At 39.7% G+C, this 15,427-nt stretch overlaps 1 protein-coding gene across 1 annotated transcript in view; it reads right to left on the bottom strand.

Moving 5' to 3' along the window:
* GDAP2 (ganglioside induced differentiation associated protein 2) overlaps positions 1–15,427 on the bottom strand; it is a 71,414-nt gene that overhangs the window by 29,070 nt on the left and 26,917 nt on the right. Inside the window, exons 4-7 of the mRNA XM_081226516.1 lie at positions 14,260–14,413; positions 13,758–13,846; positions 7,834–7,910; positions 864–1,023 (exon numbers count right to left, since the gene is read on the bottom strand). Coding sequence (XP_081082642.1) covers positions 864–1,023; positions 7,834–7,910; positions 13,758–13,846; positions 14,260–14,413 — 480 coding nt within the window. The remainder of the gene's footprint in view (positions 1–863; positions 1,024–7,833; positions 7,911–13,757; positions 13,847–14,259; positions 14,414–15,427) is intronic.

The raw sequence follows: 15,427 nt of genomic DNA, 5'->3' as shown, positions 1-15,427 counted from the left end.
TAAGAAAAATTATATTCTATTGTGGTAGTCACAATGATGAGGATTTCCAAATGATGCTGGGCACATTGCAAGGCTGTACTCTATTGGTGGCTCCCTGAAAGTACACGAGTACCCCTCCAGGAAAGCTTGGTTCACAGACATTTCCTGATAAAACTATTGGCGATAAAAAAGAGATGAGTAGCCTTCTATAGATTTTAACTTGATGCTATTTAAAAGTGTTCACAGCAGGAATCTCACAGTAATTCTTAAACTGCTGAATTTTGAGATCAGGTTCCAGCAATGAAGCTCGTGAGGCATGTCTCCGATAACGATACATGTATCCAGGAAGATACATGTCTCTCTTAAACATGTATCCAAGAGGATCAGTACAAGCTGTCGTACAGAACAGCTTCAGAGGAGCTCCCATCCTACCCTGCTCTACTGTCACTTCAATCAACAGGGGTATGTAACCTAAGGAAGCAAAACAAAACAGCATTCTTGTTTCAGTATTTAATGTTAGGTATGGCTTTCAGAGGACACAGTTGAAGCTGCTGAAAATTGTAGATGATAGTATACTGGATCGCTTCCTCAGCAGTGTCCTGCATGAAACTATAAACGTCCTGAGGGTAAAAATGTTGTCATATCCATCTCTGAATCTCTACTATGTGTGTATATATATATATATAATACATATATATGTTTTTTAAATTTAAAGAGTAAACCTTAACAAGAATAAGACTCTAAAAACACCTAAGTTGGTCTTGATCTTAGTGTCACGCTAATAACCTCCCAAGGGTCAGGCTGAACTTCCTACTTCTTTGGTGGCTGATGTTGACCAGAGCCTTTGCTTCCTTAAGAGGGAAAGTGAGAAAAGGAGAACTCACCCTCCGGGGCGCCAGGCTTTTCACTTATTCTTATCTGCCGTTCGGGTACCACAGGCTCCCCTTCTGCATTGCCAATATCTGCAGGTAGGTATGGCAATGAGCAACTCTCCTCCTTTAAGGACCTTGGGAAGTACAGAGGTAGCAGCTTTTGGTAAGTAGCCTGTGTGAGAAAAGCCAAACATTGTGTGAAAACTAATGAAGTAATGAAGCAGGCACCAGCCGTGCTCAGTGTTGTTCCTTACACCGTGAAGACAGCCTTCATCACGGAGAAAGACCACACCACTTCTAAGCTCAGACTGTATGCTGCCTGGGACCCTCAATCAGTTCTTGTGTTAAGGATCAGGGTTCGCTAGTCACTCAAGTTGAGCATGATTCCCATCCTGGCAGTTCCAGGTCACTGAACCTGGAATGAAAAGTTCTGTGACCCCTGTCCCCAACCCCTCCTTCGCCTCACTAGTGATATTTGTCTTTCAAGATTCAGCTCAGACACCACTTCCTTAATCCTCAGTGTGCCATCAGGGTCCATTGGACCCAGGTTTAGTTTTTGAGATTTTTTTTTTAACAGTTCTAACTCTTTGTGAAGGATTGCTATTTCATGACTTCCATTCTTTCTTAGAGATTTCTCAAAGAACAAAGATATATCTTACTCAAAAAAATAGAATAAAACTCATTCTATCTTATAATTTCCATATGGGTTGGTCCATTGGACTCATTCTTAAATCCATGATACATTATAGATACTTAGTGCTCTTATTTTTCCTTTATCTTGAAGCATTTTGCTTTTTCATCATCCTAGAATTATTTTATCATTATTCATCAATTATTCCCAACTATACCAAAAAAGACTACAATAGAATAATAAGAAACCAAAAGAACGATGGAATTGCCTAGGACAGAGAAATCATTATCTGTCAGTTTTCCTAATATGTCACCTGCAATACTGCATCACCTTTCATGTAAATAAGTATATTATATGAGGTACATAAGAAGACTGGATTGTAAGTCAACTGTACTCAATTAAAAAAAGAAGACTAGGGCCTCCCTGGTGGCGCAGTGGTTGAGAGTCCGCCTGCCGATGCAGGGGATACGGGTTCGTGCCCCGGTCTGGGAGGATCCCATATGCCGCGGAGCGGCTGGGCCCGTGAGCCATGGCCGCTGGGCCTGCGCATCCGGAGCCTGTGCTCCGCAACGGGAGAGGCCACAACAGTGAGAGGCCCGCATACCGCAAAAAGAAAAAAAAAAAAAAAAAAAAAAAAAAGAAGACTAGAGACATCTTTGCAGCCTTTTTAAAAAACAGATATAATTCATGTACCATAAAATTCACGTTTTAAAGTATACGATTCACTGGTTTTCAGTATATTCACGAAGTTGTGGAATCATCACCACTATCTAATTCCAGAACATTTCATCATCTCAAATAGAAAATCTAAGCTCATTAGCTAGGTCATTCTCCATCCCTCCCTCCCCAAGTCCCTGGCAACCACTAACATTTCTGTCTGTATAGATTTACCTATTCCAGACATTTCATTAAAATGGAATACAGTATATGGTTTTTGTGTCTGGCTTTCTTCACCTAGCATAATGTTTCTAAGGTTCACCCATGCTACAGGATGTATCAGTACTTCATTCTTTTTATAGGTTAATATTCCATTGTATGTATATACCACATTTTGTTTATCCATCTATCAGTTAGTCAGACATTTAGGTTGTTTCCACATTTTGACTGTTATGAATAATGCTGATATGAATATTTGTGTACAAGTTTTTGTGTGGACATATGTTTTCAATTCTATTCTGCATATACCTAAGACTGGAATCTCTTTTTAACTTTTTGAGGAACTGCCGGGCTGTTTTCCAAAGCAGCTGCACAATTTTACATTCTCACTAGCTATGTATGAGGGTTCCAATTTCTCCACATCCTAACTCTTGTTATTGTCTGTCTTTGTAATTAAAGTCACACTAGTGAGTGTGAAGTGGTACCTCGCTGTGATTTTGATTTATATTCCCTTAATGGTTAATGTTATAGAACATCTTCCCATGTTCTTGTCTATTCAAAACTTTTGCCCATTTTTTAAGATTTTATTTTTTCATAGCAGTTTAAGGCTCACAACAAAATTGGGAAGAAGACAGAGAGATTTCCCATATCCCTTCAGCAGTCTCCCTCACGATCACCAACCCCATCAGAGTGGTACATTTGTTATAACTGATGAACCTACACTGACACGTCTAATCACCCGTAGTTTATATTAGGGTTCACTCTTGGTGTTGTACATTCTACAGGTTTGCACAAATGTATAATGACTTGTATCCGTCATTATAGTATTTTCACTGCCCTAAAAATCCTCTGTGCTCTATTCATCCCTCCCCCATCCTCCAGCAACCACTGACCTTTTTATTGTCTTGGTAGTTTTGCCTTTTCTGGAACATCAGATGGTTGGAATCATACAGTATGCAGCCTTTTCAGATAGGCATCTTTTTTTTTTTTAATAAATTTATTTATTTTTGGCTGCATTGGGTCTTTGTTGTTGCATGCGGGCTTTCTCTAGTTGCGGCGAGCGGGGACTACTCTTTGTTGCAGTGTGTGGGCTTCTCATTGCAGTGGTTTCTCTTGTTGCGGAGCATGGGCTTCTAGGCACGCAGGCTTCAGTAATTGTGGCATGTGGGCTCTAGAGCGCAGGCTCAGTAGTTGTGGCACGTGGGCTCAGCAGTTGTGGTTCATGGGCTCTAGGCGCGTGGGCTTCAGTAGTTGTGGCGCACGGGCTTAGCTGCTCCGCAGCATGTGGGATCTTCCCAGACCAGGGCTCGAACCCGTGTCCCCTGCATTGGCAGGCGGATTCTTAAACACTGCGCCACCAGGGAAGTCCCAGGTAGGCTTCTTTCACTTAGTAATATGCACTTAAGGTCCCTCCATATCTTTTTATAGCTTGATAGTTCATTTCTTCTTAGTGTTGAATAATATTCCATTGTCTGGATGTATTACAGTTTATTTACCCATTCACCTACCAACATATTGGTGCTTCCAAGTTTTGGCAAATATTAATATAGCTGCTATAAACATCCTTTGTAGTTTTTTGTGAGGACACAAATTTTCAACTCCTTTGGGTAAATACCAACTTTTGTCCATTTTAAAATTGGGTGATTTGTCTTTTTACTGTTGAATTATAACAGTGGCCAATTTACCTATTTTTATTTTGGAAACTTGTGTCTTTGACATCACATCATATCTAAGAAACCACTGCCTAAGCCAAGGTCATGAAGATTTATACCTATGTTTTCTTCTAACAGTTTTATAGTTTTAGGTCTCATACTTAGTCCCTAGATACATTTTGAGCTAATTTCCTTTATATGGGTGAAGTAGGGGTTCAACTTCATTCTTTTGCATGTGGATAACCAGTTGCTCCAATACGATTTGTTAATAAGACTAGTTATTCTTTCTTCATTGAATTGTTTTGGCAGCCATGTCAAAAGTCTATTACACTGATCTATATGTTTATTCTTATGTCAGTACAACATAGTCTTGCTTACTGTGCTTGGAGTAAGTTTCAAAATAAGTTAAGTGTGAATCCTCCAACTTTGTTCTTTTTTTCCAAGGTTGTTTTGACTATCCTGGGTCCCTTGCATATCCATGTGAAATTCAGAATCAACTTGTCAATTTCTACAAAAAACTCAGTTGGGATTTTGATAGGGATTTTGCTGAATCTGTAGAACAATTTGGGGAATACTGACATCTTAACAACATTGTCTTCCAATCCATAAACAGGATATCTTTCTATTTATTAAGGTCTTTTAAATTTTTCTTCAAATATATTTTGCAGTTTTCAATGTACAAGCCTTACACTTCTTTTGTTAAGTTTAGTCTTAAATATTTGATTCTTCTTAATGCTACTGTGAATGCAACTGTTTTCTTAATTTCATTTTTGGATTATTCTTTGCTAGTGTGTAGAAACACAATTTTTTATATTGATCTTATGTTCTGTAACCCTGCTGAGCTCTATTAGTTCTAATAGCTTTTTTGTGGATGTCTTAGGATTTTTTTATATACAAAAACATAGCTAACATTCCTGGGATAAATTCCACTTGGTGATGCTATATTACATAATCCTCTTATATGTTGCTGGATTCAGTGGGCTAATATTTTGTTAAGAATTTTTGCGTCTCTATTCTTATGTGTAGTCTGTAACCTGTTTTTAACTTTCATTGGAAAGATTTGAGAATTCAGACTTTTTCATTTTGAGCCCAAAATAGCAAAGAGAAGACAACTGAACAAAGATGACATTTCAGAATTATTAAAGGAATCAAAGGTGAATGTAAAGATACAGACAGCAGCACTTTATTAAAGATGAGGTTAAGATTGATCATATGAAGTGAATCTCAGACACTGAGTCTTCAGATGACAATATCCTAGATTAATCTTCTCAAATTCAAGAACCTATGAGTCAACAACATATTTCTATGGGCAAAGTAGAAATATGGCGTCTCATTCAGTGAGTCACTATAGGAAGAACCTGACCGTACAGGATTTTGTGATAAGAACATCTTACTAGAAAGATGTGACAGTATTCTTTCATCTTTTACGACGTTTGTGCAACAAAATTTACTTGATATAAAAAGGCTGGTGGGCCTCCCTGGTGGCGCAGTGGTTAAGAGTCCGCCTGCGGATGCAGGGGACGCGGGTTCGTGCCCCGGTCTGGGAAGATCCCACATGCCGCGGAGCGGCTGGGCCCGTGAGCCATGGCCGCTGGGCCTGCGCGTCCGGAGCCTGTGCTCCGCAACGGGAGAGGCCACAACAGTGAGAGGCCCGCGTACCGCAAAAAGGAAAAAAAAAAAAAGGCTGGTTACATTTCAATTCTTACTGAAATACCTTATCAAATTGTTTTTTATTATCCCTTTATTATTCAATAAATTATTCATAAAATGACTTAAAAAAAAAGTCCATTGGACCTAGATGATAAACGTTAATGACTATTTTTTTCAGGTATACTGCAGGTGAAGAAGTTTTCCCTGTTCCCGTGGGTCTGGCTTAGGTGCCCTGATAGACTGCCACAGCACTGTGATGTACACTCCCAGCATAGCACTTGCCACACTTCAGGGTGGTCTTTGTTTATCTGGCTATCTAACTATTAGTCTACTATTAGTAGACTAATTAGTCTAACTATTAGTCTACAAACTCCCTGAGAACAGGGTATCTTACCTTGGTGCCTTACTTGGTATCCTATTCTATGACATGGTCAAATGTCTAGCCCAGACTTCACTCCTCAGCTTTAGACTGACAAGCACAATGGCCTGCTGATCATCAGCTGAATACAGTTACCCCCTAGGCTTCAACATGTTCAAAATAGAACTTGTCTTCACCCCTTCTCCTCTCTCTAAAACTTTCCCCCCTTTCTACCTCCTATCTCACTGGTGGCATCATTATCCAGTCATCCAAGCCAGAAACCTAGGAGTCATCCTTAACTTCCCTCTCTCTTTTCCCCTACATATTTGTGACCTCCAACTCCAGCTGAATTTGTTTAATATTTTTTTAAGTTTCAACACCTCCAGTGCCCTTGTTCAGGCCTGATCATTTCTCACTTGGAATATTACAACCGCTTATTATCTCTTCTTGTCACTTGTCTTTCTCCTTCAAAATCATCCTCCACATAGCTAATATAGAAGTTAGACCACATCATTCGTCTGCTTGGAGCTCTTCTATATTCTCCCATTGTATGACTGATAAAGTATGAGATACCAGGCCTTGAGTGATCTTGCCCCTGCCTAACTTTCATTTTTGCCACTCCTAGCCTCACATTTTATGCAATACACTACACCCTTTCTGCTATTTCTTACTTATATGCCTGTGCTTATGCTTGTATGACTACTGCTATTTGCCCTTCCTTTGGAAAATTTTAGTTACCTTTTACAATGATTTCAACTTACATATCACTATCTATGGAAAGCATTTCCTAACCCCATGCCAGGCTGGAGTTGTGTGCTCCTGTCCTTCCTGTACCTCCATTATCACAATTATCATAACTTATCTGACTTGTCTGTCCCCACCAACAGACAGTGGGTTCCTTGAGGACAACGACCATGACTCATTCACTGGTGTATTCCCAGAACCCAGTAGAGTAAACCTGATATATCCTAGAATTCAATAATAGGTCACTGAGAGAATGAATGAATAGGTAAACCAGGTGAAATAAGAAGAGATAGCAAACATGGTAAATGTGTCTTACTTCAGCAAATTCAAAATGGTTTATATCTCATATATGTACCTACATATACTTTGAATGGCTATTTCACATGTATTAATTCATTTATCACAAAACTCCTATGATATAAGTACTGTTAGTACTCATTTTTTATCAAAGCACAGAGAGGACACAAGACTTGCCCAAGGACACAAAACTCAGAAATAATACAAGCTGAATGGGACAGAGCACACTAAAGCTAAATAAAAGCTTAATAAGATTTAAAAAAGAACTTATTTCCTAAAATGGCTCTAAATTAAATTGAAACATACTAAACCTAACCACACATAACAAACCATAAACCTCACAACTTACTCAATACTAGCCACTAGGCTAGGCTGTCACCTGTTTCCAGGTCACAGAGATAACAGGGCTTTTCCAGCAGTGGTGGTTTTCCAGTTATGCTGCACAGGCACCCAGTGCTTAGGTCATAAGGCGATGCCTTGAGCTGTCTTGAGAGCTAATATAGGGAGTAAATCAGAACAACTCCACCTTATAAGATTTTACTGCGTGATAACAGTTTACCAGTGAAAAACATGAACAAAATGCTCCTCCTGACTTGCTTTTAGTCTCCAGTATAGTTTTTTTCAACAAATGATGGTAAGCCCCACTACCAAATATGTGCACAGATAATTAGGATTTCCCTGCTGGCAATTCAGTTAACAGATAATGAAGAGACAGAGGTAAACACTTACAAGTGAAAATAAGATTTAAACAGTGCAAGGTAATTAGCAAAATACCTCTTCAAGTTCAGAGACAGCAAATACTACTTTTTCAATAGTCTCTCCGTGAATTTCGAGGAATCTCCTTACCGTGCCTAAGGAAAAAATAGAAAGATTAATTCAATAAATAAGAAATTAATTGTGAAGAAAAATCAAACCCTTCAAAGTTTTATTTCTGTAAGGGATCACTCCTCGTGTCATTCAGGTCTGTGCTCAGTGACACCTTATCAGTAAAGCCTCCCCAGGTCACCCTATTTAAAAATTCTTCCCTGGGGCTTCCCTGGTGGCGCAGTGGTTGAGAGTCCGCCTGCCGATGCAGGGGACACAGGTTCGTGCCCCGGTCTGGGAAGATCCCACATGCCGCGGAGTGGCTGGGCCTGTGAGCCATGGCCGCTGAGCCTGTGCGTCCGGAGCCTGTGCTCCGCAACGGGAGAGGCCACAACAGTGAGAGGCCCGCATACCGCAAAAAAAAAAACCACAAAACTTTTCCCTGATTTGCTTTCCTACAGAGCAACTATTCTGGACATTTCGTGGAGTTTCCTGTTTATTGTATATCCTTCCCACCCTCCCTGCCCCATCCATTAGATGAAAGCTCCACGACAGCAAGAGCTTTATTTTATTTACTGCTTTATTGCCAGTAAATAGTGCCTGGCGATAGAAGATGCTGACTGCAGACAATTCTCCCTTATCCAGTATATTCTTTTTATTCTCTGGGGCCTCTCTCTCTGACCAGAATGGTCTAGCACAAGTGCCTTTCCATTAATCAGTTACAGTATTAGATGTCCTCCTCAGCTCTTTATCCCTGTCAATATCCTATTGAACCAAAACTGAATTATTTTTTCTTAATTTCTATCTTATCCTTATTCTTTCTCTATAAACTTCTTAATAATGAGACCTAGTGGCCTTTTCTCAGTCCTTAACTTACCTGCAATCTCTCTCTAGATGCCCACACCCCACCTTTTAAAAATACTGTCCTCTCCAGGTTCTGTCCTCCATATTTTTAATTTTCTTGGTATATATAGTTTCTTGAGCTCACTAATTTGATTGTTAGATAATACTCCACATGCTGATGGCTTCCAAATCTTTATACTCTGTTTTCTGAACAAAAGACCTGAAATTTCCTACAGCCTTCTGGGCACATCTGCCCAGATAACTGAGACCTCAAACTCAGCATATCCAAGCCTGATCCCAACAGGTCCAAACCTGACTTCCATCTCTCCCCAACATCTGCTCCTTTACCTGTACTCCTTATTTCAGTTACACAGCAACATCCAACCACTCACCTAAGCTAGAATCCTGAATTCTTCTGACACTTCCTTCACTTCTCCCTTCATCCTGCATTTTCAATGTGTTATCATGTGCTTTAAATTCTATTGCTAATATTTTTAACAGCCATTCCTTTTCTCTTCCAGCTGCTCTCAGGCTCTCAATGCTAACAAAGACGCTGGCAATAAGTTTTCAACTGTTCTTTTGTTTCTCTTTCCAAGCCTACATATTCACTGTTGCCTGAGTTATCTTATGTTACCCTCCTTACTAACCATTTCCGATGGCTCTGCACTGCTTATAGGTTAAGATCCAAAGTCCCCATAGCATGGCTCTCCACACCCTAACAACTGACCACCCCTCCACCCCTGCCCTTTAGTCCTATTTCCAGCTATTCTTCCCACCTATCTTATGCTTTAGCCATTGGCTTCTTTGCTGTACTTCGAATATGCCACTTACTTTGATGTTACCCTATCTCTGCCTGCATGGTTGCCTTTGACTAGAATACCTTTCATCCACCATGACCCTCTCTTAGTGAACTCCTACTCATTTTTCATGGCCCAGTCAAAAGCCATCTCCTTTGTATAGAATTCCATCCTTCTGTGTGCTCCTCCTATAATCTTTTAAACAGGCCTCTATTTGTGAACTTCGCATAGCATTTTATATCTAGACTGTGAGCTTTCTGAAGGCCAAGTAAACTTAACATTAATACTACTAGGGCCTTAGGACTTCCCTGGTAGTCCAGTGGTTAGGATGTTGCCTTCCAATGCGGTGAAGGTTTGATCTCTGGTCGGGGAGCTAGGATCCCACATGCCTCAGGGCCAAAAAACCAAAACATAGAACAGAAGCAATACTGTAACAAATTTGATGAGGACTTTAAAAATGGTCCACATAAAAAAAAATCTTTAAAATAAAATATATTATTACTAGGGCCTAGCACACCTTAGGAATATGGCAAGCAATCATTCAAAAGTAACTAGTAACTGAATGAACATTTTATGACTCTGGTTATCAACCTATTGCTTGCCTTGTTCACTACTGTGTCTTGAGAGCCTAATAGAGGAGACCCATTTGTTGAAGGACTGAACAAATCTTCCTAATTCTCTTTTGTCAGGAGACAGATTTTTTCATTTCTCCCTCTATTCTGCTTTAATAATTTTTAAAAAATGAAATTAAAAAAAACCAAACTATTTTCTTCCATTCTATTTACTTTGACACCAAGTTTTAATGTTTACACAAAATAGTTTCCCAGCGTATAACTGTGGCATTTCCTTTGGAAGACAACGTTCGATGCCAACTAGTAACCAAGTTGAATTCCCTCAGCAGCACAGTTCACTCAGAAAAGTAATTCTGCAAAAAGGAGAAAAAGAAAAGTGATATCATGGCTATAAGGTTTTTGTACTGTGCACTATTCTTTGCAACCAACCAGGATGCCATGTGCCTAACTTGTAGTAAAAACTCTTTAACTGGTGAGAATGACATGTGTGACATTAAAATTTCCAAACTGGAAACACAGTAAGAACAACACCATTGCCTTTTTTCTCACCACTGTATCCTCTTCTATACAGCACAGGGCCTAGCATATAGTAGTCACTCAGAGTTCTGTTGAATGAATAAATAACATGATAAATTTATCTAAATGTAGATGTTTCTTTAAGTTTCTTTTGGAGAAGAACTGAACTGCACATGAACTAAGATAAAAAAGATAAATAACTTAGTACATCTATCAAGAAGATAATACTTAGATTTCAAATGAAATAAATTTCAATAATAGTTTAATAAGTAAGAAAGCTTTTGGAACTAAGGACTTAAGAGTTACAGCCTCAGATCTGTTCTTGGCCCACATATGCTACAAAAGCCTAAAAGCCATTTATTTCCCAGATACTTAGAAAGTATGTGAGCAAAGGGCACAACTGTCTGTGTGTGTGTGTGTGTGTGTATTTTCTAATGAGATGCTATAGTTCTGCTATTAGATTTAAGGTGTAATAAGTCAAGCAGGTCTTATAACATACAAGTTAACCTGCTTATCTTAAAGCTTTACATTTCCTTTGTGCTAATTATATTTCTAGAAATTGCTTCATCAAAGTCCCTTATACCTACTTTTTTTCTTTGTAATTTGAGGAGAATTTAATTGAGGGACCATTTACAAAGGCACATGCTGGGTTTCTGGTTGACAATTTCAAGGTAGGAAGAGTGGGCTGGCTTTCTACCCTGTGATAGGCAGAATTCTAAGATGACGTCCAAGGAGTCACAACCTGGTTGAATCTCCTGCCCTTGAATGTGGAAGGACCCAGCAGAAGTGAAGAATGTCACTCCTGTGGTTGAGTTACATGGCGTGAGACACTGGCTGGCTGATGGAAGAAGAGGTTCTCCTCCTGGCCTGGAGGAAGTGGGCTGCCCTGTTGGGAAAGGGTCACGTAGCAGGGAAGTACAGGTGGCCTCTAAGTGCTGTGAGTGGCCCTCGGCTGACAGGCAGCAAGAAAGCAGGGACCTCCAGTCCCACAACTGCAAGAAACTGAATTCTGCCAATAACCCCATGAACTTAGAAGTACCCCCCAAACTCCAGAGATGAACTGTCTGGCCCACACCTAACTTGCTGCCATGGGAGACCCCGAGCAGAAGAGTCAGCTGAGCCAGACTCCTGACTCATAGGAACTATGAACTTATACCTACTTTTGATCTTTATCTGCTGTTACTACAATTACTGCTCAAAGCTGACTCCTCTGTGGTACTGTATCAAGTGACTTATCTGAGGGCCACAGAGCCAGAGTTAGACTGGTAGAACTGGGACCAAAAACCAGTCTTCTTGACTACCTTTTCAGAGCCTTTTCTACAAAATGATGGTGTCTCTTTAAATTCTAATCCATGTAATTACTTTAATAAAAAATGGAGACATAAAAGGCCTATCTCAAGCTATCAGATATGGGGCACAGGCTAAACGAAACCAGAGAAAGTTAAGACCTGCCAAAAGCCTTGCCAAGGAGAATTATATAAAGGTAGGAACTTTGCTTTGGTAAGGCACCATTCAGAATACATGCAGGCTAGCTATAACAGTAGTTTCCCACCGAAGCAGTCCTAACTCAAGCATAATGAATTATCTAGTACAACACATAGGTTACTAGACTTGGGAGTCAGAAGGCCTGGATATATGTTCCAAGTCTCAATAACCCTAAGAAAATGATAAATTTCTGAGCCTCTTTATTTGTAAAACAAATACCTAAAAGACTACACTACCTAAAACACAAGGTTGTTGAAGTGAAATGGAATTTCTTTTATCCCTTTTTAAAATACATATTTCTTCAGCAAGGACCATATGTAAAGCATTCCTAACATATGAAAGCATTGGAAATACAGAGATGAAAAGAAAAGATTTCTGGGACATCCCTGGTGGCGCAGTGGTTAAGAATCCACCTGCCAGTGCAGGGGACACAGGTTCGAGCCCTGGTCCAGGAAGATCCCACATGCCGCGGAGCAACTAAGCCTGTGCGCCACAACTGCTGAGCCTGCGCTCTAGAGCCTGCGAGTCACAACTACTGAGTCTGCGTGCCACAACTACTGAAGCCTGAGCACCTGAAACCCATGCTCCGCAGCAAGAGAAGCCACCACAATGAGAAGCCCACGAACCACAATGAGGAGTGGCCCTCGCTTGCCGCAACTACAGAAAGTTTGCAAGCAGCAACGAAGACCCAACGCAGCCAAAAATAAATAAATTAAATAAATAAATTTAAAAAAAAACCTTTCTATTTCAGATAGTCCTATCTCAAAGGGGAACAAATCTTCTTCCTTGTCACTTGGTCTTAGACCTGTCTTCTACAGTTGGAGATCTTATTTACAATCTTTACAAGGATTTGTGAACTTCCTGAAATAGCATGTAAATTCCCTCTGTATGTGCATTCCTTTGGGAAAAGGGCCCACAGCTTTCTTTCATCAGATGCTCAGTGTAGTTTATGATGAATTCCAAAGAAGTCATAATAGTTAAGAACTATTGCTCTAAAAATACAGTATGGAATAAGTCCACATGAGACGACTCCATATATTTGGGCACCATATATGCTAAAAGTGGTTCTTCTTTAGGAGAAACACCACTAATGCTTCAAACTGTTTGCCCTGCAGTTTGTCAGTCTCATGAGATATGACAGCCAGAACTAGATGCAAAATTCTAGGTGTGGTCTGAACCTGTATACAATACAGTGAGATCAGGGACTCTCTCGAGCTAAGCATCATATTTTTATATTACATATACAACATTCTGGCTCATAATGATTGAGCCCAGTCTTTTAAAAATCTAAATGCAGGGCTTTACATTCAAATAGCACATGTGAAAGCTACTGCTTAAACTGATAGTGCTATATCAATCTGATATTACAAAATCTGTTTTGACTTCATTGTTGCTGCCTGCTAAGATTATTCTGAATTATGACTCAGATACCCAGTGCATTGGCCATACTTCTCAGTGGTATAATTTTCAAACTTAATAGGCAAATTTTCTAAGCCTTTATTCAAATGGATAAAAATGTCAAACCTAGAAAGTAAACTGAGAGCTCTGCAACTTGTCAACACAAACTTCCTGCCAGAGTGCCACAATCAGTTAATCAACAAATCTTCTTTGGCTGCAACTATTTAACTAGTGATAAAAAACTTTTTTTTAATTTATGTACAGTACCCCCAACCTTACTTACGAAGTGCTATGTGTGTTGCATCTTCTAAAGGGTAACCTCGTTTTGCAGAATTGATGACACAGAATCCAACAGAAGACATGGACTGCTCTCTGCAATCAAACAGAAAACACAAAAACTATACTCTAAGCATTCATAATAAATAATAAAAAATGCAGCTTACATTCTCCTTCCCTGTCCCTTCAATGAATCTACTGTAATATATAACCCAACTGCACTAAGTAAAAATTATATTAATATATAATTTAACTGCACCATTTGGGGGAAATATATTCTGAGTAAAATGGGAACTAAGTAAAATGGGAATGGGTTAAATTCTCAAGTCACCCAAATGTATTCCTCTTACTCTGACACGTAAGAGGAGAAGATGATTAATTCTATCTTCAGGGTCCTCCTAAATTATTTAAGTCCCTCAAAATTTGACTTTCATAGCTAGGTTTCATTTTAAAACCAGGGCCTTTACCAATGTATGGCATGCTATGTCTAGGAACTGAGTTAGCCATACTTTGCCAGCTGAAGTACGTTTCTGTAGCAGCTGTATAGGGAACTCTCAGCAGCTGTGCGATAGCGGCTCTTGTACTTAGGTCCCACTGTGTGAATGATGAACCGGGCAGCTAGATTAAATCCTTTTGTCAATTTTGCTTCACCTGTCCGGCAACCTGGGAACAAGGGAGAATATATAAGTCATGGAGCTGTTAGAAAAAAAAAAACCCCAGCAAATCAACAGAACAATGCATGAACCAGAGAAAGTATTACGAACTTTGAGAAATTCCACTTAAAAATATGGATTGAATACAAACATTTGTCTCTGATCCCAAAATGACAGTGAAGCAATACAGTAGGTATAAAAACAGAGACAAGGAGGATGGGAGAGAACATGAAGCAGAAAAGCATCATTAAAATTTTCGAAGAAGGAATAAAGTCAATGGACTAGAAGCAACTGATTTAGCAAAGCAGAGAAACATTACTGCTTGCAGAAATGGGGTGACCAATATGAAGCAAGCTGGTCTGTTCTGAAAGGCAGTGTTGGATCGAAGACAGACTGCTTTGATTTAAATCCTGAATCCACCATGTTCCTGCTGTGACCCTCTGGACAAGAGCTTGGACTCTCCATGCCTCAATTTCCTATATAAGGGGGATACTAATAGTACTTACTTCACAGGATTAAATGAGTTAATATACGCAAAGTGCATTCATGCATTAGCTATTATTGTTGTTGTTATTACTACAGAACACTAAAAAGGCTCAGAAATTGGAGGTCCTAAGAACTTCTGAAGGCTATGATGTGAAGTGGGACTAAAAAGAGGAGGCTGTGTTAAATGTTTGCATAAAAACATTCAAATCTGCAACAACCCCTCCCCCAGCCAGCACAGCAAGGTGATGATTCCTTTACCACCACAGCAACAGGAAGGTTTATTCTTGGAAGATGCTGCACCAGAGCTTCTGGACTCTAGAACCCCAGGCACAGCTGAAAAGAGGGGATTTGATTAAACTGTTATACTCAACAGTAATGGCTCTAGATCTCTGCTCTTAACTGGCTTCCAAAGCAGACATCCATGATTATACCCCTGGAAGATTCCCTTCCAGGAGACTAAGTGGCTCAAACCAAAGGACCTACAGATTCTGATAAATGAGAGATGTTCTCCCAATGAAACAGCAGGGCTCCTGCTCAT

This window comes from Mesoplodon bidens, assembly GCF_964165515.1.
Source record: "Mesoplodon bidens genome assembly, chromosome: 2".
NCBI classification, from domain to species: domain Eukaryota; kingdom Metazoa; phylum Chordata; class Mammalia; order Artiodactyla; family Ziphiidae; genus Mesoplodon; species Mesoplodon bidens.
Note: the sequence above shows the minus strand (reverse complement) of the source record. Positions and strands in the feature narration are given on the sequence as shown.